Source organism: Pollicipes pollicipes, unplaced genomic scaffold (assembly GCF_011947565.3).
Source record: "Pollicipes pollicipes isolate AB1234 unplaced genomic scaffold, Ppol_2.1 Scaffold_6138;HRSCAF=7277_pilon_pilon_pilon, whole genome shotgun sequence".
In the NCBI taxonomy this organism is placed as follows: Eukaryota; Metazoa; Arthropoda; class Thecostraca; order Pollicipedomorpha; family Pollicipedidae; genus Pollicipes; species Pollicipes pollicipes.
The window spans coordinates 19,714,688-19,737,960 of record NW_023596818.1 but is presented as its reverse complement, the minus strand read 5'-3'; the positions used below and the strand labels follow the sequence as shown (position 1 = coordinate 19,737,960).

At 52.6% G+C, this 23,273-nt stretch overlaps 4 protein-coding genes across 8 annotated transcripts; 2 read left to right on the top strand and 2 right to left on the bottom strand.

The window, feature by feature from the left end:
• Nucleotides 1-1,293: 1,293 nt before the first annotated feature.
• Nucleotides 1,294-7,580, top strand: LOC119105268 (mpv17-like protein 2). 2 transcript variants are annotated; one of them, XM_037228733.1, is made up of 5 exons: nucleotides 1,294-1,581; nucleotides 2,595-2,784; nucleotides 3,356-3,512; nucleotides 4,009-4,199; nucleotides 6,179-7,580. In XM_037228733.1, the coding sequence occupies exons 2-5, from the start codon at nucleotides 2,618-2,620 to the stop codon at nucleotides 6,327-6,329; spliced, it is 666 nt and encodes a 221-aa protein (XP_037084628.1). In that variant the 5' UTR covers nucleotides 1,294-1,581; nucleotides 2,595-2,617; the 3' UTR covers nucleotides 6,330-7,580. The 2 variants fall into 2 exon arrangements, with proteins under 2 accessions (XP_037084628.1, XP_037084627.1); XM_037228732.1 differs by having other exon boundaries at nucleotides 1,294-2,784.
• A 258-nt stretch (nucleotides 7,581-7,838) lies between these two features.
• Nucleotides 7,839-11,364, bottom strand: LOC119105269 (UPF0428 protein CXorf56 homolog). 3 transcript variants are annotated; one of them, XM_037228736.1, is made up of 6 exons: nucleotides 11,251-11,334; nucleotides 10,342-10,510; nucleotides 9,328-9,484; nucleotides 8,892-8,994; nucleotides 8,303-8,416; nucleotides 7,839-8,068 (listed from the first exon to the last, which is right to left on the bottom strand). In XM_037228736.1, exons 2-6 carry the CDS (start codon nucleotides 10,460-10,462, stop codon nucleotides 7,922-7,924), a joined length of 642 nt encoding a protein of 213 aa, XP_037084631.1. In that variant the 5' UTR covers nucleotides 10,463-10,510; nucleotides 11,251-11,334; the 3' UTR covers nucleotides 7,839-7,921. The 3 variants fall into 3 exon arrangements, with proteins under 3 accessions (XP_037084631.1, XP_037084629.1, XP_037084630.1); XM_037228734.1 differs by having other exon boundaries at nucleotides 7,922-8,068; nucleotides 11,304-11,364; XM_037228735.1 differs by lacking the exon at nucleotides 11,251-11,334 and adding an exon at nucleotides 11,107-11,137 and having other exon boundaries at nucleotides 7,922-8,068.
• A 260-nt stretch (nucleotides 11,365-11,624) lies between these two features.
• LOC119105270 (small nuclear ribonucleoprotein Sm D1) lies at nucleotides 11,625-15,943 on the top strand. 2 transcript variants are annotated; one of them, XM_037228737.1, is made up of 4 exons: nucleotides 11,625-11,718; nucleotides 14,522-14,598; nucleotides 14,808-15,008; nucleotides 15,553-15,941. In XM_037228737.1, the coding sequence occupies exons 1-4, from the start codon at nucleotides 11,705-11,707 to the stop codon at nucleotides 15,636-15,638; spliced, it is 378 nt and encodes a 125-aa protein (XP_037084632.1). In that variant the 5' UTR covers nucleotides 11,625-11,704; the 3' UTR covers nucleotides 15,639-15,941. The 2 variants fall into 2 exon arrangements, with proteins under 2 accessions (XP_037084632.1, XP_037084633.1); XM_037228738.1 differs by lacking the exon at nucleotides 11,625-11,718 and adding an exon at nucleotides 13,525-13,815 and having other exon boundaries at nucleotides 15,553-15,943.
• A 200-nt stretch (nucleotides 15,944-16,143) lies between these two features.
• LOC119105267 (L-fucose kinase) lies at nucleotides 16,144-22,938 on the bottom strand. Its single transcript, XM_037228731.1, has 9 exons — nucleotides 22,610-22,938; nucleotides 21,725-21,953; nucleotides 21,099-21,259; nucleotides 20,343-20,483; nucleotides 19,756-19,905; nucleotides 19,236-19,359; nucleotides 18,726-18,929; nucleotides 18,069-18,196; nucleotides 16,144-17,290 (listed from the first exon to the last, which is right to left on the bottom strand). Exons 1-9 carry the CDS (start codon nucleotides 22,811-22,813, stop codon nucleotides 17,078-17,080), a joined length of 1,554 nt encoding a protein of 517 aa, XP_037084626.1. The 5' UTR covers nucleotides 22,814-22,938; the 3' UTR covers nucleotides 16,144-17,077.
• Between the last annotated feature and the right edge of the window lie 335 nt (nucleotides 22,939-23,273).

The following is a 23,273-nucleotide window of genomic DNA, read 5'->3' as shown; positions in this document are numbered from 1 at the left end:
TACTGCGAACCATACAAATATTACTAAAAACATAACAATATTTACCATAAACCATATTTACCATATAAACCATATTAACTGCGAACATACTATAAACCATAACTATAACTATAAACTGTACTATATAAACCATACTACAAACTATAAACCATATTTACTGCGAACCATAAAAATGTACCAGGAACAAGGTAGCAAGAATCCATGAAATTTGATTCTCGACGCCAACGCCATGGGTTTGCAGGGGGATTGGGTGGGGAATGTAAAGCAAAATGAGAACATGGCAGCTAAATAAAAGCTCACTTTATGGCACTATAGTGGCATGGAACATGGATGCCAATGAGATGCTGGGTTGAAGGGATGTAGGGTGGGGAGTTAGGTTAGGTTAGGTTAGGTTAGGTTAGTAGGTTAGGTTAGGTTAGGTTGGTTAGGTTAGGTTAGGTAGGTTAGGTAGGTTAGGTTAGGTTAGGTTAGGTTAGGTTAGGTTAGGTTAGGTTAGGTTAGGTTAGGTTAGGTTAGGTTAGGTTAGGTTAGGTTAGGTTAGGTTAGGTTAGGTTAGGTTAGGTTAGGTTAGGTTAGGTTAGGTTAGGTTAGGTTAGGATATGTTCTGGACTATTCTGGCCTGCGTGTTTCATAAATGTACCTAAACTCGATAAGAAACGATTTTGGTTGTTTTATTATTGTTACCTTGGTCCCGTGCATGTTTTATGGTTCTTGATAAGCAGAAATATTGTGCTTTCGCAACAACGTAGAAACGGCGCTTGGAAGTCGAGGCAATGCGGTGCGGGGCGTGCGGCGCTCGGGTGCTCGCTATCGTATTTATTAAAATTCGAGGGTAGGAGCATGATTCTATCTGTTTTGAAATTATTTACGATATGTTCCGCCTTAAGCACGACGGATGGTTTACCTTGGTCCCGTACATTTTGTACAGTTCTTGGTAAGCAGAAATATTGTATTTACGCAACGGCAACGTAGAAACGGCGCTGGGGAGTCCAGGCGGTGCGGTGCGCGCGGCGCTCGGGGGCCCGCCATCGAAGTTATTGAAATTTGAAGGTAGGAGCGTGATTCTACCTGTTTTGAGATATTTACGATATGTGCCGCTTGAACACGACGAATGGTGTGCAATGATTTTTTCTAACGTTAGGTAGGAAAGTACACCTACACCGCCACTAGTGTTGTGACATCTTGAAAATGTTTTAAGCTTGTGCCCACAATAAATTTGGGGGCTCAGAGCTTGATGTGTAGTCATCACCAATCTTAGTGCATGTAGAGGTGTTGCCGGTGTAGGTGTACTTTGCTACCTAACGCTAGAAAAAATCATTGTACACAATTTGTCCTGTTTAAGGCTGGACATGTCATAAGTAATCTCAAAACAGGTAGAATCATGCTCCTACCTTCAAATTTAAATAACTATGGGTGAGCTACCGAGCGCCGCACACACCACACCGCACCGCCTTGACTCCCCAGCGCCATTTCTGCGTTGTTGCATAATTACAATATTTTGGCTTATCAAGAACCATAAAAAATGTACCGGGCTGAGGTAACAATAATAATGCAATGAAAATCATTTCTTATCGCGTTTAGGTAAGTCAGTTTTGATCTCATGTCTCTATGCAGAGCTATGTTGTTGATCAGGGGTTTACCACTGAATGGAGCAGCAGTGGGACTTTTACTCTTGTGGAACTTTGTATCACCCCCTGGTGCAAGTAAAAATCTTATATGGTGCTAATGGCTTAGTCTCTCAGATCAAAAGCCTTGCTGACATGAGCAGGACTGCTTGCTGCTTTTTGTTTGCCCTTGCCAAAATCATCATCTTGCAGACCATTCTCCAAATCCTGGTGATGGCTGTGGGGCTAATTTTTGATCTCCCATTAAAAGAGGATTAACATGTCCTCCATTCCTGCATGTACTGCCTCTGCCTTGGGCTTATCTTACATTATGTCTTAAGGTTGTCTGTACTTGACCTCCAGACTGCAATAAGTGCATAGTTTGGGTAGCATTCATAACATAGATGTTATATTTAGGGACATTGCTGGGTGGCATATCAGTGTGTTCAGCCTGAGGGTGTGCACTCTGTAACTTTGAGTGCTCAGAGTTCTGTGCATGTTTGTCACCATTTTCAGCACAGAGAGCCTATGTTTCACAAAATTGTGATGTTGCAAAGATACTGCAGGCAGAAACACTCACAAAACATTTTTCACAAATATTTTGAAAATAATGCACAATTTGACATGGTGTCAGACATGAGTGGAGCACACACTTTTGCAAGGATTAGTGTGCTGATGTCAGGTGGACATCTGGAGCAGTGGATGGACATTTGGAGACTAGCTTGATCCTGTGATCCATGGGGATTCATAGTCTGACTGGATACAAGGTGGCTTCCAACATCTGCACCCTAAAACTCCAATCATCATTGTCATCTAACTGTGGGATTTATTCTATTCATTAGGATCAGTTGCTTTGTGTAATGCCAGGCATTTCATATAAATCATGCTGCAGATAAGATGACCACTGATGTAAATCATTCTCACACATGTAAGTTTGATGGCATAAACAATTGCTAAAGCAAGCCATTACATTTACTGTACTCTGCACAGGTGTGAAGAGCCTTCCAGTCAGCATGTACAGGGCCATGCGAAAGCTGGTGTGTGTGACTGGCGCCACCCTGGGGCCCGTTCGCCGTGCCCTGACCCGGCTCAGCGAGGCCACATTTGGTCGTCATCTGCTCCTCACCAATGTCTCAGTATCTGTGTTGCTGTCAGCACTGGGGGACTCTCTTCAGCAGAGGTATATGAGGCTGTCTTGAAACCCAATGATGTATGTCTATCCATCATATCTATGGCTGTGGTAGTGCATGGTTTGGTTATTGTACTGTTGATAAACCCATCAACGTAACTGATTATTTCATGCTGTAGTGTCTTTCTTCTGCACTGAACATCAAATTGCGCACATGTGTTAACAGCTGTCATTGGTAAGCTTTGGCATTCCCTGTTATGGTTTATCAGTGTATTCGCACATTATGCTTTGTACATTACTTTCAACTCCTTTTTTTGTTATGTGAACGCTCTAGGAGACCTGTTCCTTACTGCATTCAATGACGAGTGTCCTCCATTATTTAAAGAGGCAATAGCTGGTGGGAAATCATGTTTTTCATTGGAAAACCTGTCTGAACAACCCTTGCTTGAAGATTTTATACAAAACCTGTTCAGTTCATAATATGTACAGTACCACAACACAAAGGATCACACCAGACAGCACGCCTTAAGACTCCGGCGTACCCCGCCGTGACGACCTACCACTGCGCCACCTCGGGCGCCGCCTGCCCCGCCCCTGACCGGCGGCGCCGCCTGCCGGGTAGGTACCAGATAGAGCGGGGCGCGCGTCGCGGCTACGACCGCCACCGGCTCGGCTACATGTCCGGCTGCGGCCTGGGCGTCGGCTTCCTCTGCCACTACTGGTACCTGGCGCTCGACCGACTCTGGGTCGGACGCACCATCGGCGTCGTGGCCAAAAAGGTAGCAGTGGGCAAGTGTCTGGCGCCTTGCCGCTGGGGGAGGTAGTAGATAAGCGTAACAGAGTGCACTAGGGCTACGGTGCAGGGCTGCTTCGATGGTTTGGTCGCCGTTTTTTCTTTTGTACCGGAGCATCCATCGAGTATGCTGAAAATTTGACGAAGGGAAAGGCCAAAAATTTAAGGTGTGTGCCATTGCAAGCTATGTGCCGTCGTATCTGCTTGCAAATTGAACAGCCAGCAAACTCCACAGCCTGTCTAAGCAGCTTTAACTGAGCATCAAAAGCTCATATCCAGTCATCCCTGCAGATGGTGTGACGTTTTTTCACCTACAGTTTCGTCAGGGGCACATGCCTCTCAGTCGATGGCTCTGCTAGTGTGGCGCCTAGTGCATGTTGCGTGCTGAAAATAAATTCAGTCGATATTCAGTCCCATGTGTAAGAGCTGGTCACACCCCAGCGCCGCATGGACCTCCGATTGACGTGGCACCCGTCCACCAGGTGCTGCTGGACCAGGTGGTGTTCTCGCCGATCCTCATATCGACCTTCCTCGTCTCGCTGGAGGTCCTGCGTGGCCACGGCGTCCAGGACATGGCCTCCACGCTAAAGGCCAAGTTCGCCAGGCTCTACATCGCAGAATGGACCATCTGGCCCCCTGCGCAGGCATTCAGCTTCTACTGTTTGCCCACTAGGTATGAGCGCGCTGGTTAGATTGGTAACCCTGCATTCATCAAATGCGGGTAGAAAACTGTGGGTGGAAGATCGCAGTAAAAAGAGTGCATGAACTGATGTTTAGCTTAAAGGCGTTGTGACCGCATGCGTCAGGTTATTACATACCATGGAGGTCGTTGAACTCTCGTAATGGCCAGAAAAGGGGTATTGAAAAGAACATGATGGAAAGATTGAGATGGTCTTGTTAAGTTTGCACGTAATAAAAATTATTGTGTTACTGCATTTCCTGGGTTAAGCTTGGTTGTACTGTAAAAAAAGATTATGTTACGTTAGATCGAGTTCGTTAAAAGTTTGTTGCGGTCTAATCACGGGTGTCGGTTATTTGCGGATGAGTTGCCCGCGAAGAAAATGCTATTATTTCCCCCCCTCCCCCGCTCTTTTGTTTTGCACCCGGCATTTATAACGCGACTGTGCATTTGGCAGCACTGCTGCGTGTTTTTTTTGGCAGCAGCATTTGCGCATAGCAACTTTTCCCGGCACACATTTGTTTCCGTTGTTGCATGCGACATTCACTCATGATCTTTCGCTGAGCGATATTTGAGTGCTGCGTACGATATTTTTGCAGCACAACTTTGAAGAGATCTTATCATATGATCTTAAACACGCGCCAGGAAGGCCGGTTAATACCCCTCGCTCAGTGGGAGGTCGATTTGACTCCCACCTCGTGCGATCTCGAAAACTAAGACAGCTAGAGACGTCAAATTCACGGTAGATTGGCCTGTATTTAAACTCACTTTGTCAAATGTTGAGGTTCCCAGGTCATGACCTTGGGATCAAATAAGGCCGAAAAGTTCAAACTCAAGGTAAGTGTCTGAAGTGCCCATAGACCTCCTCATGCAACCAACATGAGCTGGATACCTGTTGTAGGCAAAGGGTCATTGGTGTTAAATTAATGTCGATGACTTGGTTTAAGATTACTGAGGTCAGAGTGGCCAATCACCCACAAGATTGCTCCTATCTTGCTATCTTAAATAGATGTCAGAGATTACACAAGACAGTATATGTTTAAAGGAAATATGTTTAATGAGCCATTTTAGGTCAGTGGCATATTCCAGCCTTTGAAAGCTCCATAGTGCGTGTCTGTTGCGGTTCCTGTCATTAATAGTCAGAAGGCGTTCCAGAAACTGCCTCATAAATCAAGCACTCAACTAAGAAGCAGCCTCATTTTGACCTGTATTTGGCCTTGATACCTAAGCCTAGGTCAATGGAATTCGCTGCTATTCTAAATTTGGTAGATTGAGTGTCTAAGAAACTATCTCAGATATGTATAGCTCTGCCTAACACTCTGTTGTTGTATCATATTGAACTATTCCCTAGAAATGCCCTTAGCTGACAGCCATGGTCTGACTTTGACCTGCTATAGGTCAGCGATCTTACCAGGTACATCTAATTGTTTGCATAAAAGGATCCACTATTCAGTTATCTACAGTTGTGCAGAGTTTGGTGTTTCTATGCTGCGCCGTCCAGAAACCATTCTGGAAAAACCCTCGGTGGTAAAATTACCCCTCACCCAGGCGCGTATTAACCCGGCTGTCACTGGGTACTACTAGACTAGACTTATTGTGGTGCCTTTTTGTCTACTTCTGTCTTCGTAGCTGAAGAGTGCATTGGGCTGATGAGAAGTCCAAATGAAGATGGTTTTGTTAAGGCAGACCTCACCATTGGCGTGACCGGTTCCGCCAGAACCAAATATTCGGACTGATGGGCATACACCATATTTTATGCGGTTACCGGTGAATTAGACAATTATTCAAATCAAAGTGGTGAAATAATACATTCAGTAGACAGTCCAGCTGTTCAGGACGATCGGCACTGTTTCGAGTCACTGGCAATATCAGCTAAGAGCTGTCTCGGCTCTGGATTGGCTCCGTCGTCGTGTCGCCGCGACCCAATAAGCAACATTGAGATCTGACAGGCCACATCCCTCCCCCTGTCGCAGGTACCGGGTGCTCTGGGACAACACCGTCTCACTCGGCTACGACGTGTACACCTCGTACGTCGTGCACGACGATGACGACGACGACGACGACCTGCCGCCGCAGCAGATGGGTGCGATAGAGCGCGTGATGTACGACGCCAGGAACTTGTGACCGGAGCCTCAGCGCTGGTGACGACCGCTAGTCTGTGGGGCCGCTAGCGAGAGCTCGACCCGCCACCACTCGGGGGCTGCAGCAGAGCTGGTACGACACCAAAACCCGGCCTTAAAACAGATATGCATCAGAGACCGTTCGTGTCCAAGGAGCCTTTGTTGTGGTTCGCTTCCCCACGCTGTCAACAGTCGACGGTGATTGGCGAATAAGGACGCGGCGAATGCTGCTTTAAACATGGTGCGCTTACAGGCGACCAGCGGTTCGTTTATCCATATCAGTTTTTGATGGGCTCCGGGTTCGTGGGGTTCCCTCTCGTTGGCGGCCATAGAGTAGTACACATACCGTGTGGTAGAGTGCACCGGCCCAGCTCCGTTTGAGAGTGGCTGTTCTGTTCACTAAGATGCCATCCGGGTGGTCCCAGGACCAGTCACTTTGCTCAGACCATGGCGAAAGGTGTGTTGCTTTTGGTCTGGGTGTGCCTCACATTGCAGGATATGTGTTGGGTGTGTGAGGAGGGGTGAGCGAGAGCTACATAACGTGCCTTCATCCGTTAGTGTGTTTGTGGTGTATTGTATAGCGTCGCTGAATCGATTAGATCATGATGCGCAATCAACAACTTTCTGAGGCGATTGTAGAGACATATTGTATTGCTGGCAAGGGTCACTACAGCACAGATCAGCCACATTGCAGTGCGAAGCTAGGAGAGTTCTGATCACTTGGTGAGGTGTACGATACTACGTCGGAGCCTGGCATAGCTCGGTTGTATCTCTTTATGTAGGCACAATAGCGCAGAAGTCCAGTCCGCCGAACTTATGGATTTAATGTACGGATGGCTGAATTTAACGTCTTGTTACCTCATTTGACGTGTTTAACTAGGTTGTCAGACATTTACAGCATCGACCGAGATCTTCGAAATGTCGTACCTGGTGGATTGGACATAGTGACGTAGATGTACTGATTTGAAGATATACCCGTCTGATGGCATATAAGTGACAGTGTACGTATTGATGTGATGTGTTCATATGGAATGGCGCCGTCTGTATGATGTGTTGAAACGCAGGTATAGAGATGCTGGTCGTGACTGACTTCGGCTGGTATCGTGCATACCGTAGGCGCGCCAGTAACTTGAGGATGTTGGGCGGTCGTCAGGGAAGAATGCCGAGCGGTTCCCGCCCCGGGCCTTCAAGCATTGCGGCTGTGACACTGTCGAGGGTACAGCACTGCACCAATACAAATGGAGCTGGTTGTGCAGATGGATCTTGTTGCCGCCGAGCCACACCCGCGGCGGCGCGCCGTCGCGTGGCAGAGGATCACTGTGCGGCGCCGCATTGCCGTCGTCCGAGTGGGCACTTCGCCCCGGGCACGGCAGAACGGAGCGATCACCACTGAACCCCGACCGTCTTGTTGACGCGCACGGCTGGGGCTGCGGCTGGCACTGCCAGCGTGCCGTCCATCTCAGCCTGGCGTGTCGATCGCCACCGCTGCCGTCTGTTCAAAACTGGTCGACACTTCGCTGGTGAATGTACTTACATGGCACAACGGAACACTAGACGGGGTGGGGACACGGCACGGGCGCAGCAGCCAGGACGACCTCACTGATTCAACAGCGTGCCCTTGACTCTCCGTCGCTTGGGGTCCTCCTCCGGCTCCGGCTCCGAGTCCCGCTTCAACATGCCCTTCCGCACCAGCTGCTTCTTGATGATCCGCGCGTTCTGGGCATACGAGTCGGCCACCTCGCGCTGAAAAGAACACGAGATCACATGGTACCGACCGCCTCGACGCGCACAAGCGAACCAGGACACCAGTCCTGATAGAATTGACTTATTATCTGATAGAATTAAGGACTTACCTGAGGCAATTCTTAATATGTGCGGGCGTCGCTAAATGGGTTGGGTGCCCCATCATAGAATACAACACGCTGGCGAGCGCCTGGTGCCGCATGCGCGTGAGTGGTGGGGAATCCGCGCGCCTACCTCCTCGATCTCGTCCTCCTCCTCGTCCATCGTCGAAACCGTGACGGATGAGAACTTGCCCATGGTTTTAGTGTGCTTGGTGATCATGATCTTCTCCTTTGCTGCACTGGTAACCTGAGGGACACGGCAAGCAATGTTGTGGAAAAAAGTCGTTACGGTATGAATGCAGTGTAAGTAACACTAAGCATACAATCTCTCATGTAATATACCGGATCAGTTGAAAACATGGGTTTGTTATTCCACGCACCGTGCCCTGGGCAGTGCGTGAGAAATTTTTGTGCAAGAGCTCCTGTTGCAAATGCCAGTGAGAATGACAAACATGCACGACGCGCCTCTCAATGTAATGCTGTGATCCATGTCACAGCCCGTTCCGTAACATACAAAAGTCCGGAACTCGACAGAGCTCCATCAAGGTGCACATAGTGACCATAACTGATCATCGACGTACCGTCGCCTCCAAATCGCCACACCGAGTTCCTACAGCAGCCTCGTCCGTCACATTCCACCCGCATTGCCTAAAATGCAACGCTGAAATGCCCGGTGTGCCCACTTACGTCATAGCATGGGGAAGGCCGTCCCGTCCAGTTACCTGGTTGTAGATGTTGTTCTGCACGGACTGGACCAGGGCGGACTGGACGATAAAGGTGACATTGCTTGACGCGCCGTGTCTGTAGTACAGCCACAGGCCACACCTGCGCCGATACATTAAACAGATAAAGATGCAATACAAAGGCATAGCCAACAAAACATTTTTAGCAAGCATAGTGTGGTGAGCAGGGGAGCTAAATTTAACATTATGTCCCAATCTGGCAAGTACAAACAGCACAAACCTACATGATGCTGGTCTGCATCATTCACCATATCTTTATCCCCGTATCTTTTACGAATCACTGAAGCATATTATCCATTACTCTCGATATCGGTGATCACAACGATCCAAATCCTTTCTCGCGAATAACGCCAGGCATTCCACGAGGATGACACATCCCCAGCATGGGTACAAGAGTTCGAATCAATAGGCTCACTTTGAGCACTTTTTCCGGTGCTGTTTCTCGATGCCCCCCTCGCGGCGCAGGTGCACGACCTCGTCGTCAACGCAGGTCAGCTTGTGCGCGTGCTTGCTGCCGTCGATGACACGCGCACCATCCCGGGCTCTGAGTGGCAGTTTCTCCAGGGGGCGATCTGACAATATGTGTAACGATCAGCGGAAACACTGACGGTCCTGGTTCAGCCGCGAAACAGGTCCGTCGACGCTTCCGCCGTGAAACCATCAAGTCTACAACAAATAGTCCAATTCAAGAGTACATGATGTTGCTGTGGCAGGATATAAAAGGCAAATCAATTTTCTGCAGCATGGTGGCTTGCGCAACAGTTTTGCCCAGTGTGTGATGAAGTGGCTTCCAGGCAAGTTTCCACCACCATTTGATATCCACACAAAGTATTTTACCTTAGAAGGGGGGTATTTACTACCACAGGCTGTGACATGGTCTTCCACCATTCTTACATTAAAGCTGGTATGGTCTTGTGCTGTACCTACATCAAAAGTCAGTGCAGCTGTGACAGCAGCAAACTATGCTCAACATATGCTCTGATCTTAATGTCAGTTGAGCAATCAGTTAACACAACTAGTTTTTAATAGAAAAGGAACTAGAAGCTGATCTCACTAGGGTTTGTTCATGAGCATGATGCAAATTTTGACCACCATAACAATACTAACATAAATTCCAGCCTGACTAATTCTACCTAGCTCAGGTATAGGGCCCTCTTTGATATGAATTTTGGTAATATACAGGTGGCTACAAGTACATAGGGATGGCAAAAAGGGGCTCATAAAATTTTGAGAATACACTTTTTATGAGGAGGCAGAGTACTCTTACACACTACCTCCAGCATAGGAGGCAATGCCCCCTCTACCCCCCTGCTACATTTTTATAGGCACACATAACAAGTTAAATATGTTGAAAACCAGACACAGTTAAGTCAAATAACTTAAACACAAACAAGTCAACAAGGGTGACATCATCTAACACTCAGCTTACCAAGTACAGCAGTCATTTGACCGCAAAGGCAGTAGTATGTGTGGAGAGGCTTGTCATTGCTGTACTCTTCCTTATCCTTGCTGTCTGTGCAAACCAATGATTGGGAAACAACTTTTGGCATTTTAAAGCCTGAATAAAGCAAACACAAATGCTAAACAAATGAGTGGACCTGGAAATGGAATTATGTTAGAAAAAAGCATGTTAGTATGAATACAAAATGCTCTGAAAGACATTTTATCCAACAGGGAGTTAAGACTAGATAAGACAGTAGTAATAGGCCTATTCCTTAGAGAAAACCCAGATGGGCAATGCAGGAATAGGGGTTTTACTTCCATCTCATCTAAGCAAATAATGTTCCTCACTAATGAACTGCAGCAGCTTGTTAACTTATAACTATCATAAGGCTTTAATGTCAATATCAGCTGAGACTCTCACTGCATGAGCCACTATGATATTTACAATTTTGACATAAAAAGCAATACAAATTACAACTGAGAATTGTAACTTCAGATGATTGTTGGAAGACAATGAACCTTATTTCAAACATACAAAACCACACAGGAACTTTAAAAACAAATTCAACCCACCATCCTTATACGCTTCACATTGAGGGCTGAACACTGCAATACCATGCTGGATATATATTACAGCAATACAAAAATGTTTTAAGGGGCAAGAGCTAACATCTATTGTTCATGATACTGGGTTAAATATTATTTTTCAGATCACAGTTTTCTGCTTGTTCTAAAACACAACGTTTGTTACCTTTGAGCATAACTTATCCTGCTGACAGCCCGCAAATGCATGTGGGTAATGCCTACCAGGTGTTGCCCACACTGGCGACCCCCGCCCCCTAGCAAATGACACTCCCAAATAGGGTGACACGGATCACCCTTTTCCAGTACCCACCCTGGGGCTCCGATTCTCGAAGGCGGATCAGCCTCGGTGCAATGCTACCCCACCTTCCTTCTCTCGCAGTTATCTACGTTGTTTGATTGGTTGACAGTGGAATATAAATATGCGTCGCCCCTCAGTGCTGAAAATGTTTGTAAATGTATTTGCTCCTTCGTGTCTGTATTACAAACATAGTGGTGAAAGCTATAGAAAAGCCTTTCATCCAAGAACGTTTATTTGCACAAATTATATGACTTCCAAGGGAAAATCACCGATAAGTATGACCAAAATGTGATTTGTTCGTGAGCAATGATCACATCAAGCAGCCTTAAACATACAGTTCTCGTTTTCGGCAGAGTTTTGAGTGTGTCATCACTACCAACAAAATAGCGGCGGCGACGGCGGCGGCGCGATTTCGTGAACGCGTGTGAACGTTTGATTATAACGTGTGGTTTATTAGTCATCGAGAATGAAGCTTGTAAGGTAGGACCTGCTGTCTTCAATTCCTTGCAATTTTTTGTTTTTTAAGTGTGGATGCTGACTTGCTTGCAGCTATAATTTCAGATAAGTCATGTGCGTTGCACTGCGCCGATAACGTCCTTTGGGCCGGCGCGTGGATACCTTCAAAGGTACCAGCGCAAAATGCAACGTGGAAAGACAGTAAAGGGGTTTTGAATCGGTATAAACTGGTTTTAGGGGCTTCTTAGACGACTGGTTGATGTTGAGCATATTCACCCTAAAAAATGGGTTGCATTGCATGTCAAGGTATACGGCATAGTGTGCCCCATTTCATAGTTTTTTTTTCAAGGAAGGCAGTGCATATGCAGCCTCCAAATTGGAGGCTGGTTATGACCCAGGATTACACACCCTCCAAAATGAATGGTGGTTACACATCAGGCTTATGGATCCCCCAAAGGGAGAAAGGCTATGCATGAGGCCTATACAGTGATACACTCTCCAGAAATCTTAAGATTGAACAATTGACTTATTGCAATGATAAAAAGCCAGAGTTGTGAGTCAGAAGAGCAGGTGATGTTGGCTATAAATAAGAGACAGTCATCAAATTGTCTCCATCTACTCTAGGCCAATTTTCTATGCATCTGAATTGCAGACAATTGCATTTGAAGGCACATTAGCCAGGTGGTTTATTTAGCTGGCTCTCACAGTGAGCCTGGGCTCTGATCCCAGGGATGGTAGAGTCCTCCAGCAGTGCTATGACCAGTATGCTGTTTTACAGATGGATGTTCCTATCTCATTACATTTGATGGTGACATAAATAATGATAATGTCACACCTGTCTTAAAAGAAAAAAACAATAAAGTCCTTGGTACTGAAAATTGCTGTAACTTTTGATACCAGTGGGGGAAACTTCCCCCTTGTTGTGGACAGTTGGCCAAATTTGAGCAGAAGCTTGCTTGTTGTGGTAGGTGTGGGTGGACACTTTTGTTATTCTACACTTTTCTGCTCCTCCTAAACTCAATTTGCAAAAATACACCCATGGATTCTAGGCCTGAAGTGTCATTCAGGTAACCACAAGGAAATATCAACTGGGAGTGCCCTAAATCTGATATGTCAATGGGTAGGCCATGCTGAAGGTCATTTAGGGGGCACTGGGGAGGCTTAGGCACTCCAGTACTGAATAGTCAGCTCAGTGTCTCAGTCTGAGTCTGAGAGCCAGTTTCCCAAGTGGGGACAAGGCAGTGACCCACAATTTACATTGGTCGGTGCACCCCAAGTCAATGGCAGGCCCTGTGTCCACTAGGTCCCCACAGGGTCTAATGGGGTCCAGTGTTGACAAGGGGACTGAGGTAGCTGGGAAGTGTTTTCAAGTGTGTGGGAAGAGGGATGGAGGTATCATAGGATGTATATCATCTTATGTACATTCCAGGATCATGTACATCTTTTTAGAGGTGCTTTTTAGTTTCAGTGATGCCAATTTCTTTGCCACTGACTAGCTAGAGGTGTCCATGTCATCCAGAAAAGGTTTGTCAAAGTTGCCAAGCATCATAGGCACCCTGCTCATCCTGCCATCCTTAAGAACCCTTCTAAGACCCTTTAACCAGGGCCATCCCTTAAAACCCTTTTCTTTCTGAGCTTGACACCCACAAACTTATGAGTATTTTGTGCAAACTTTCAAGGTCACTCAGACATGCATGATGCCCTAAAAAGTCCCATGAATGGTGCCACCTCAGTGGTCATATGGTCCTGGAGGTGAAAAAATGATATGACCATCAGATCTTTTGTGTCTGGTATATTTCAGCACCATTTCTGCCATAGGCCGACATGGCAGAGTCATGGTGGATATCAGACTGGAAATTGAATGAATTAAATATGGTGCATCAGCCATACATGTAAATTAAGTAAACAATGCACTATCATGGACAAATATGCAAGAACGCTTCCAACGCCAAGAACAAGGAAGGGCCAAAACATGAGCACATAACAATATTTGAGTTTGGAGAACATGCTCCAGCAAACATTGCTACCTCTTGCAAGTTGAAGTACTATAATTGAGTCAACCTGTCCCCTACAGTGGCAGTTCTGATGCCGCCAGTCTAGCAGTGGGAACAGGAGGGTGAGGTAGGGATTGTTAGGCATCAGGCTTCTCTCCCACCATAAACTCTGAGCTCCAGTTCTCCCATCTTGCCTTTGTGCCAGCAGTTCTGGCAATTCTTGATCCCCCCAAGGTGTGTTATTGAAAGCAACCTGAGGACTGTTCTCATTGACCCTTGCAGCTTTGTGGAAGGCTCCAGAGTCTGGACATGCTCACAATCTCCAGGTTAACTGCTAATGCATCCCTTAATTCTGTGTGTATTCCATCCTGGCATGGGTGCTTGATGGCAATGCAGTTCCAGAGTTTCCTCTTGCATCCCAGTGCTTCATCCATGTGTGTTGGCCCTTACATTATCCCTGTGTGTGACCATTCATGTCGTGAGATCAGACAAATATTATGTGGTTTGATGCAGCTTACCAGTTGCAGTTAAGTGAAGTTGGAATCCAATCAACTCCAATAATACTACACTCAGTAATGTTAAAAATTTTGTAATCAATTCAAATGATTTTCTTGTGATACTGTCATGGCATGCATACATTATCTTAGTACCAAATGCCAGTCACTGCTTGTTTTTCACTTAAGGTACTGGTTTGGCTCATATGCAGGTTGTTGCTGGCATCTGGTATTTGGGGGGCAATCAGGGCATGTCAGTAGAGGTTTATTTGTTAAAAAAAACATGTGCATCATACTGTGTGGTATATTTGAGATTGTTTTGCACATTTTCTATTTCAGATTTTTGATGAAGCTCAGCCATGAAACAGTCACCATAGAATTGAAAAATGGAACTCTGGTTCATGGAACAATTACAGGTGAGCAGGGCATCCAACCATGACATCCTGCATAAAAGTGTTGCTGCTAATTCTGTCATTTGTGAACCCCAGTAACACTTCCCCTCTCTGAGTTAATCCATTTGTGTGTGCTGCTTGGATGCTCTTTGTCAGTATGTTGCCTTCTTAAACATGTGTCCCACATATGCAGCCAACAACTGAGCTCAGTTTCACTCCTCGTGACCAACCAGGTGTGGATGTGGCGATGAACACGCACTTGAAGGCGGTAAAGATGACGCTGAAGAACCGGGAACCGGTTCAGCTTGACTCTCTCAGCATCCGCGGCAACAACATCCGCTACTACATTCTACCGGACTCGCTGCCGCTGGAGACGCTGCTCATCGACGACACGCCCAAGATGCGTTCGCGGCGCGCCGACCGCGGCGGACGGGGTACGCTGGCCGGTCGGGCCTCGCCGCGCCCCGCTCGCGCCGCTGCCGCGCACGGCCTGTCTCACCGGAGCTGGGAGGGATTGTGTGCAGTTGATGAGACTGTAGGGGGTCGGGAAAGTGGCCATGAAAACCTAGGCTGGTTTGTTCTTTGGGCTGGGATGTCGTTCATTACGCATCGTCTGCTCACAAACCGGCTTTGCGTTGATTTGCTCCTAGAACACGGGAACTCGATTGGTGGCTGACGTTTGAACGAGCATGGTATATTAAGTGACCCATTACCAGCCAGCTAAAACATCGGATTCCTTCGTAACGCCGTTGCCCGGCTATGCTCTGACGTTCGCCCTCCACTTCGCGATTGTGAGTGTTCTCCCGGCACTCCCCCCCCCCCCCCTTTCCCGTTACTGGCGTGGTGTCCTTTGCCCACACTGGCCCCGTCGGTGCTCCAGCCCGGCACCCCCGTAGCGTGTGCTGGCCACTCCCGTGACTACCTTTGCCAGTGCTCCGTGACCCGGTGCCGTTCTGACGTGGCGTTCTGTGCCGGCAGGCGGACCCCGTGGCCGCGGCCGGGGCGGGCCGCGCGGCCGCGGCGGCCGGGGCGGTCCGCGAGGGCGGGGCCGCGCCCGCCGCTAGTCCCGCCCCCCAGCGCCGTCCACCAATCATCGTCACCGTCGCCTCGCCATTCAGTATCGCCCGCCCGGTCGGCCGTGGCTGCAGCGCGCGGGCCTCCGCGACCGGCGCCCCAGTTCCGCGCGCCGTGTACTCCCCGCTTGCGCCGTAACGTGAGTCCCCTCCACGGAAATCCAGGAACGGGCCCGCGCGCATCCTGGAGTGGGCGGGAAACTAGAGAGATGGGCAGGATGCGCGCGCGGCTCGCCGGCGGACAGATCAGGGATCGCTGATGACGGGTGCGTCACGTCCGAATACATGGAGGGAAACCCGAGAGAACGGGGTGCGTGTGCCTCGCCAGTTGGCGCTCTTATCGCGACATCTCCGCCTTAGGGGCGCGACTGGAGTGGCGATCTGCAGCAGCTGTGAGCAGGCGGAACCCTGCCAGGCTCGCCATCGGTTTCATCACTCGCAAGGGCCTGATCGGTGTTCGGCTTCCGATGCAGAAACTGAAGTCGCACATCGGACGCCGAGTGTGACGGAGTTTTATTGGCGCTTCCGCCATGGTGGAGGGTCACCAGGCACGGTCGGCGCGGAACACTGCCCACACACCTGACGGTTCCGCCCTTGGGTCTGCATACTGACTTCAGCTGAAATCTATATGTAAAGAATGGTTTGGTAAAAAGCAATCACGGCGGAAGACATACACGAATCGCTTATCACGTCTTGGTGGGGTGCTTGTACAATCGATCTTTGTACGCACGATGAAGATTACACAGTCCACCGTTATCACCACGCGGTCATCTGTTGGCCATCCTGCGCAGCTATTAGTAGCACCATCACTGCGGCCGACGAGTAGCGTCGCATCGTAGGAACTCCCCGTCGACTGCCCCGAAGCCTGGCAAGCCAAAATCACTGCAAAGCTGAGCTCCAGCTCTTGGATACATGCGAGCCCCAACAGACGGGCAGAGCTTGACACGCGCCCCACCCTCCGCATTACACTTCCCGCCAGGGTAATGAGAAACTTTGCCATGACCTATCTGAGATACAGTTTTCACCCGTTTAAGTTGTCCTTCCCGTCGTCCCACGAACTGTTATCAAAATTGTTAGCGGATGTTTGGTAACTGCACACACGGAACAAGCGGTATCAAAAACACTCCCACTCTTGCCACGGTCGCGCTGGGGCGACGCCCATCAAAATGCCCATCGATTCGTCCCTCGTTCTGACGTCACTAGTCAGGCGACCAATCACTGGAGCTAAATTCTCAAGAGCCATGAACAGGCGACTGACGCCGCCCTGTCAGCTCCTCCCTCTGTGCGCCGCCATCCTCCGCACATCCTCCAACCCAGTTGGTGTCTCACGCGGGCACCGGCCCCCCGACGCCCGTCACAGACTTGTGACGCCACTGGCCAACACGCGCGACGTCACTCGCAGTCACGCGTGGGACGTCGTCGCTGGCCGCTCAGACGGCGTAGTTGGCACAGTTCTGGCGGAGCGGCAGCGGCGCGTCGCCGACGGTGACCTCAAGCCCGTCGGGGTCGACGCTGACGCTGTGCACGCTGAGCCGCTCCTCGGCCGGGCCGAGCCGCTCCAGCGCCGCCCGCACGGCGTCCGTCTGGTCCGGCTGCCGGGTCAGCACCAGCAGGAAGCCGCCGCCGCCGGCACCCATTATCGTCTGCCGGAGGAGGCCGCGGTCGGGGGACGAGATGCCGTGGCGGGTGGGGACGCTGAGACTGCTCCGGTGATTCCTGACCGCTTCCACGCACCCGAAGTGTTCGGCGTGGGGTCGGCGGCGGTGGATGCTTGGCACACTATGCATTGAACATGTGTGGGGACTTGGGCGCGAAGCCACACGGGCTGCTGATTGAAACCGCGACCATTCAGAACAGCGGCTGACAGCACGCTGTCGCTTTAAATCCGTGACGTTCGCTGGCGTGTCTGACGGCACGGTGCGGCTCTCCAGCCCCGTGCAGCTGGCGGCCAACACTGGCCGGGTCCCGCATGCGCTCCGGGGCGAGCCGCAGTGCCGTGTACATCATGTGCCCGGCCAATGGTCCGCCCAGGACGCGCACCCGCAGCCACACCCGCGCACCCGCAGCCACACCCGCGCACCCGCAGCCACACCCGCGCACCCGCAGCCGCACCCGCGCACCCACAGCCACACCCGCGCACCCGCACGCTACAGTCACACCCGCGCACCCGCAGCCCACGCGCCCACAGCCACAACCGCCGCACCGCAGCCACACCGGGCCACCCGCAGCCACACCCGCGCAACCCGCAGGCCCCACCCGCGCACCCGCAGCCACACCCGAGCCCGCCACCACACCCGCCGCACCCCGCCACACCCGCGCACCCACAGCCGCACTCGCGCACCCACACGCCCAACCCGGTGACGCCAGGGGTCGGCAAGATCTGGCGCACGCCTACTCGGTTTGGTTCGTCATTCGACTCACGGCGCCGAGTAGCAGCGGCCGCAGCGTGACCAGGATCTTCTGCACCACCTCCGGCAGCGCCGACGGCGTCAGCTCGTTTTTCTGGCTGTTGTAGACGTTCATGCGGTCCCCGACCGCCTGCAGGTCACCTGCGCATCCGCGTCGAATGACGTCACAGGCCATTGGGATAGACTCGAAGGTGGGAACTACTCGAAAGGCTGGAGTAAGCGCGGTAATGCACCACGATAAACTTCGCCAACAGTTTAAAGAGAGGGTAATTTTCGGGCGAAATTTGGCTACACCGACGCATTCCAATCAGACATGCCCGATCCGAGGTACTGAGCCAGCTACCTAAAAGTATTCATTAGAAGTTCAGATTTGCTCACTAGAAACACGATTTGGCTTACCCTGGTGATGCAAGTCCGCTTTCCATCATTACGGTGACCACCATACCAGCCCACGCAATGTAACGTTCGTGTGACAGCCTCCGAAGGCGAAACTTTTCCTTCGAACATTATCACCGCACACAACCCAATCCGTGGCGCCCCGCCACGACTGCTGCAAGGCTCATCGCCACCCCTGAGGAAGCTCTCCGCCTCCGCGTCCACCCCGTCGCTCCATCGGCACCTCTTCCCCGCCCGTCAGCGCCCCAGCGTCCCCGGCGGCGGGGACACCTACCCTCGGTGAGGGCGGCGCGCATGGCGCGCGCGTTCTCCACCAGCCGGCGGAAGGTGGCGACCAGGCGCGGCTCGCGCGCGTACCAGTTGCGCACCACCGTCTGCAGCAGGTTACGCGCCAGTCGCACGCGGCCCGTGAACACGAGCGCGCAGTGGCGCGCCAGCACGGCCGGAAGGTGGCGCGGCACCGCCAGCCACTCGACGCCTGACGGCCGGAGACAGGGCTCACCAGGGGAGCCGGACCATAAGGTGGGGCAGGCGGCGAGGTGAAGCGCGGCGCACGTCCGAAGAAAGTCATTGCGAAAGTGGGAACAGTCTGGGGAAGGAGTTTGAAACGGGGACACGACACTTGAGAGGTCTGGAGGGCGATGGCAAGCGCGACAGCACTGAGCAATGTTCAGCATTAAGCGAGACCCAGGGGCGCTGCAGCTCCGTCCGCGCCCAGCCAGCGGGACGCGTTCAGACGGTCTCGGCGACCCCCACACCCCGCCGACCCGGGTCCCGCACGCACCGACGGCGAAGGGGACACCCTTGTCGGGCGACGGGGAGGAGCAGGCGATGACGCCGCCGGCCACGCCGCCGGCGATGTCCTGCCAGCCGCCGCCAGTCGTCGCCACCTGCTCCATATACAGCGTCTGGAGGAAGCGCGACGCTCAGTCACGGGTCACGGGACCGGGGCGCGCCCATGGCCTGCACCAGCAGACGGGCGCCTGCGGGGACGGCCCATCGGCGCGGGTGGACAGCGAACCCAGGGTCAGAACATCGGACGACGCCGTCCGCCCGGTCTGCACAGCGGCCTCGTGGGTTCGGACCTCGCATGGAGGTCGTGCCGACTTATAACCACCATCGTTCACCGCGGCGACACCGCTTAAGTTAACCTCACGCTCACAACACAAGCAAGGCCCACCGGTGACGACCTGGGCTCCTCGAGCGGAGTACGGGTCCTTCCGCGCGAGCACGCGCGCACCGTGCCCCTATGCGTGACCATCGGCCGGCCGCGGCCGCGCGCCACCTCGCGCTCCGGCTCCCACCGCGTGGATGACATCGTCCTTGGTGTAGGTGCGTCCGGAGACGGTCCAGAGGGCGCTGACCAGCGCCGCCGCCAGGATGCTGCTGGTGCCGAGGCCGGAGCCTTGCGGCAGCCGCGACCAAGTCTCCGCCTCCAGGCCGCCGCCCAGCGTCTGGCGGCGGCGGACGCACAGGGCCACTGACGGGTGGCGGCGGCAGCTCACCGTGCGGCGTGCGGCCGCCCGAAGGCCGCGCCACCCTTCAGCAGCCCACACACGGCTGTCCAATGGCTATTGCAACGATGAAAACGCTACCCCGGGTGCTTGCCATCACGCGGCCATTGGCGCGACATTCACGATGGCAGTGAAGCCACATGAACCAAGAGTAGCAGAACATCTACATGCGTGAAGAGGACAGATTAACCATCTCCCGGCGCTCTGACGGCCTTTAAAAATAATAAGTGGTCGCAACCTGGTATCCCAGAGCACAAGCTGAACGGTGAACAACACAGCGGGCTCCACATATTAACTTACACCCAGGTCGTCATGCGTCAGCATCCTCTTACAATGTGGGTGTGAAAATATCCCGCAAGTCATTCACGAGCACTCACTTTGTTGAGCTGATTTTTGAGCGTGGCGTCGCTGTCCAGGTCGACGATCTCCGTGACGATGAGCGCGCATTTGAGCAGCGCCCCCGGCGCCGCCGGCGAGTTGTAGTCCCGAAACTCGTCGACAGATGTCAGCTCCAGACTCTGGGGCGTGTCGTTCACCGACAGCATCAGCAACGCGACATTCAATAACTCTCAAAGACAGTAGTAATGGCCTTACTCCTCGGAGAAAAACCGGGAGAGAGGAGATATAAATGGGTTAATATTTCGGCACCATGCCTTTATCGAAACATCAACCCATTTATATCTCCATTCTCCTTGTTTTGTCTCCGAGGAATACGGCTACTACTATGCACGGCCGTATCTACGTGAGCAATGCTCTTCGCAAACGCACTAACAACTTGCGCAATTTTGAACCGAAAAGAAGCCCTCATGGATATTCACGGATACGTTGGCTACAAAACAACAAAGAACATACTTAAGGCTTAAACCGCATTCTGCCAATAGCAATGTCAACAGAATGTTGAATTTCAGACATGCCAAGGAGAGCCATGAAAGCTGAAAATCCGACCGCGGGATGATTAAGCATAAGGCACATACTCGACTACAATAGGAACATCTTCACACCAACACACTAGCTTGGGGCTCCAGGGGCCTGCTCGGCTTCCAAACCACGGGCCCTCGGTCTCCAGAACACTAACGTCAAGTTCACACCACCGCCAGCGGGAGCCGACGGCGGGCCAGCGGCCGGCGGAGTACCTGGTCGCCGTGCGGGCCGCAGATCTTCAGCCGGACGGCCCTGGTGTCGCTCGTGCGGCGCACGCGGGCCCCGATGGGCTTCACGCCGTCTATGCAGAGCGCCAGGTCCACCACCAGGCCGCCCATCTCGTAGCAGATCGGCGGCGTGTCGCTCCACCCGCCTGCGGCGGCGGCGGGGTGGCGGGGGTCAGTCGGTGCCATGACGGCGGCGTACGCTCGGGGTCAAAAAGACCGACTCCACAGCTCGACAGTTCGTGTCCGGCCAGCGAGCAGACCGCATCTCTCCACGCCCCACGCCAGCATGTCGCGGCAATAGCTGAAATCGTCGTTTTCGAAATGAACGAAACTTCACCACCCCATTACGCTCCGCGACTCCGCGCACACGGAGCGGACGATCAGAACTGATGGATATCATGTTCCACTGCCCTTGTCTATCATGTTCCACTGTCACGCGGACGATCGCGGCTCGACCTGCTGCGAGCGTCCACCAAAATGAGCGGCTGCCATCCCCACCGGAGGCCCGGACGGCTGACCTCTTGCACGACCCACCCCACCGGCCGCGGGGCGGCGCGGCGGCGGGCCGATGGTCCTAACCCAGTCTCTTCGCCGTTGGAGCCGGCTCTGACCTGAGATGTCGGCGCGGGCCGGGCAGCGGGCCGTGACCCAGAGGCCAGTCGGCGGCCGCTGCCCGACACCCAGCCGGACCCGCTCCGTGACACCCATCACCGCCAGCCGGATCAGCGTCTGCGCCGCGCGCTCGTAGTGGCGCGCCGCCCGGATCAGTCGGTCCGGCGTGCCCAGCCAGTCGCGGCGCACGCGCGCCAGCGCCGACACACCGGCCGAGATCGACTCGTGCTGCGGCGGCGGCGGCGGCGGCGGGTGAGAGAGCGGTCAGAGAGGGGCAGCGCCGCAAGGGAGCGGTGCGGCGGGGTTGACAGAGGGGTCTGGGGAGGACAATGAAACTCCACAGACGAGGAGATACGGTGGTCAAGCACAGATGAGGGATGAAATCGTGTACGACAATATACGCCAAGGAGGAAAACGTGATACAAACGAAAAGCAATATTCAAACAACGAATATGCCAAACGGAAGACTCGCGGCACTGGAATTATTCAAACCGTTGGCGTTGGCGGCTCTGCACCGCCTGATTTCCACTCAATCTAAAGGAACGAGCACGCGGTCAAGAGTACGTGGGTTCACCACTTCATCTTCACGCATCGGTTGTTGTCAGCCCAGTCACCCTCCATGATATGAGAAGCGTCACGAAGACGAGAGGCTGTTGACCGGCCTGTCCACCCAAATCCACCAGACAGCAGACCTCAGCCGCCCCTGTCCACCCACATCCACCAGACAGCGGACCTCAACTGGATCCTGTCCACCCACATCCGCCACACGGCAGACCTCAACCGACCCCTGTCCACTCACACCCACCGGAGAGTACACCCTCCCTGACCCCTGTCCACCCACATGCACCAGACGACAGTCTCCAGCCGACGAGCTGAGGGCCCACCTCGAGCGCACTGAAGGCGTGCTGCCAGGCCTGGTTGCCGGCCGGTCCGCTCCGTAGGCCACCCTCGCCGCCGGCCATCACGCCAAGCAGGTCGGCCTGGGCGGCCAGCATGCGCGCCGCGCCGTCCGGCCCGGCCGCCGCCGCTGCCCAGTCCAGCGACTCCAGCAGCATGTGCTCCACCCGCGGCGTCCGCTCTGGCCACATCGCAGGCACGACGATGCCCACAAAGCAATGACAGAGGCAGCAACACAAGACTCTTCAACGAAGGCACATACAAAAATCCCCCTCGTGCACGACAAGTGTTGAATGTGCACATACTGAGCCTTATTCTACCACTGAAAACGTCACGCTCGTGATATGACGTTCCCCCAACAGCGTCAAAAGACCAGGGGGTCAGACCTCTGCACCATTCCATCCAACACCCGTGTGCCCGATAAATGAAGCAAACAGCAGCACCACACACACAACAGCCATCCCATATTGTCGTTCGACGACGGCGCTGACATGGCGCGGTGCCTGGACAACGTCCCCACCACAGAGTTCCCCGTACCTGCCAGGAACGGACCGCCTCTGCCCGCGCCCGCGCGCGCGCCGCCACCTCCGCGGCCACCACCTCACCTCCCTTGGCCGAGATGAAGTATGGTAGGAAGGTGTCACCGTTGGG

Excerpts from the sequence above, each read along its gene's own strand:
- LOC119105270 (XM_037228737.1), top strand. Across the intron at positions 14,599-14,807 it reads GGTTCATGGAACAATTACAG|GTGTGGATGTGGCGATGAAC; the intron begins GTGAGCAGGGCA and ends GTGACCAACCAG. Across the intron at positions 15,009-15,552 it reads CGCCGACCGCGGCGGACGGG|GCGGACCCCGTGGCCGCGGC; the intron begins GTACGCTGGCCG and ends CTGTGCCGGCAG.
- LOC119105269 (XM_037228734.1), bottom strand. The coding sequence starts at position 10,462 with ATGCCAAAAGTTGTTTCCCAATCATTGGTTTGCACAGACAGCAAGGAT. Across the intron at positions 8,417-8,891 it reads AGAACAACATCTACAACCAG|GTTACCAGTGCAGCAAAGGA; the intron begins GTAACTGGACGG and ends CGTGTCCCTCAG. Across the intron at positions 8,069-8,302 it reads AGGAGGACGAGATCGAGGAG|CGCGAGGTGGCCGACTCGTA; the intron begins GTAGGCGCGCGG and ends TGTTCTTTTCAG.
- LOC119105267 (XM_037228731.1), bottom strand. The coding sequence starts at position 22,813 with ATGTGGCCAGAGCGGACGCCGCGGGTGGAGCACATGCTGCTGGAGTCG. Across the intron at positions 21,260-21,724 it reads GGCCCGCGCCGACATCTCAG|GCGGGTGGAGCGACACGCCG; the intron begins GTCAGAGCCGGC and ends CCGCCGCCGCAG. Across the intron at positions 20,484-21,098 it reads GCGGCCCGCACGGCGACCAG|AGTCTGGAGCTGACATCTGT; the intron begins GTACTCCGCCGG and ends GACACGCCCCAG.
- LOC119105268 (XM_037228733.1), top strand. The coding sequence starts at position 2,618 with ATGTACAGGGCCATGCGAAAGCTGGTGTGTGTGACTGGCGCCACCCTG. Across the intron at positions 2,785-3,355 it reads GGGGACTCTCTTCAGCAGAG|GTACCAGATAGAGCGGGGCG; the intron begins GTATATGAGGCT and ends CCTGCCGGGTAG. Across the intron at positions 4,200-6,178 it reads TTCTACTGTTTGCCCACTAG|GTACCGGGTGCTCTGGGACA; the intron begins GTATGAGCGCGC and ends CCCCTGTCGCAG.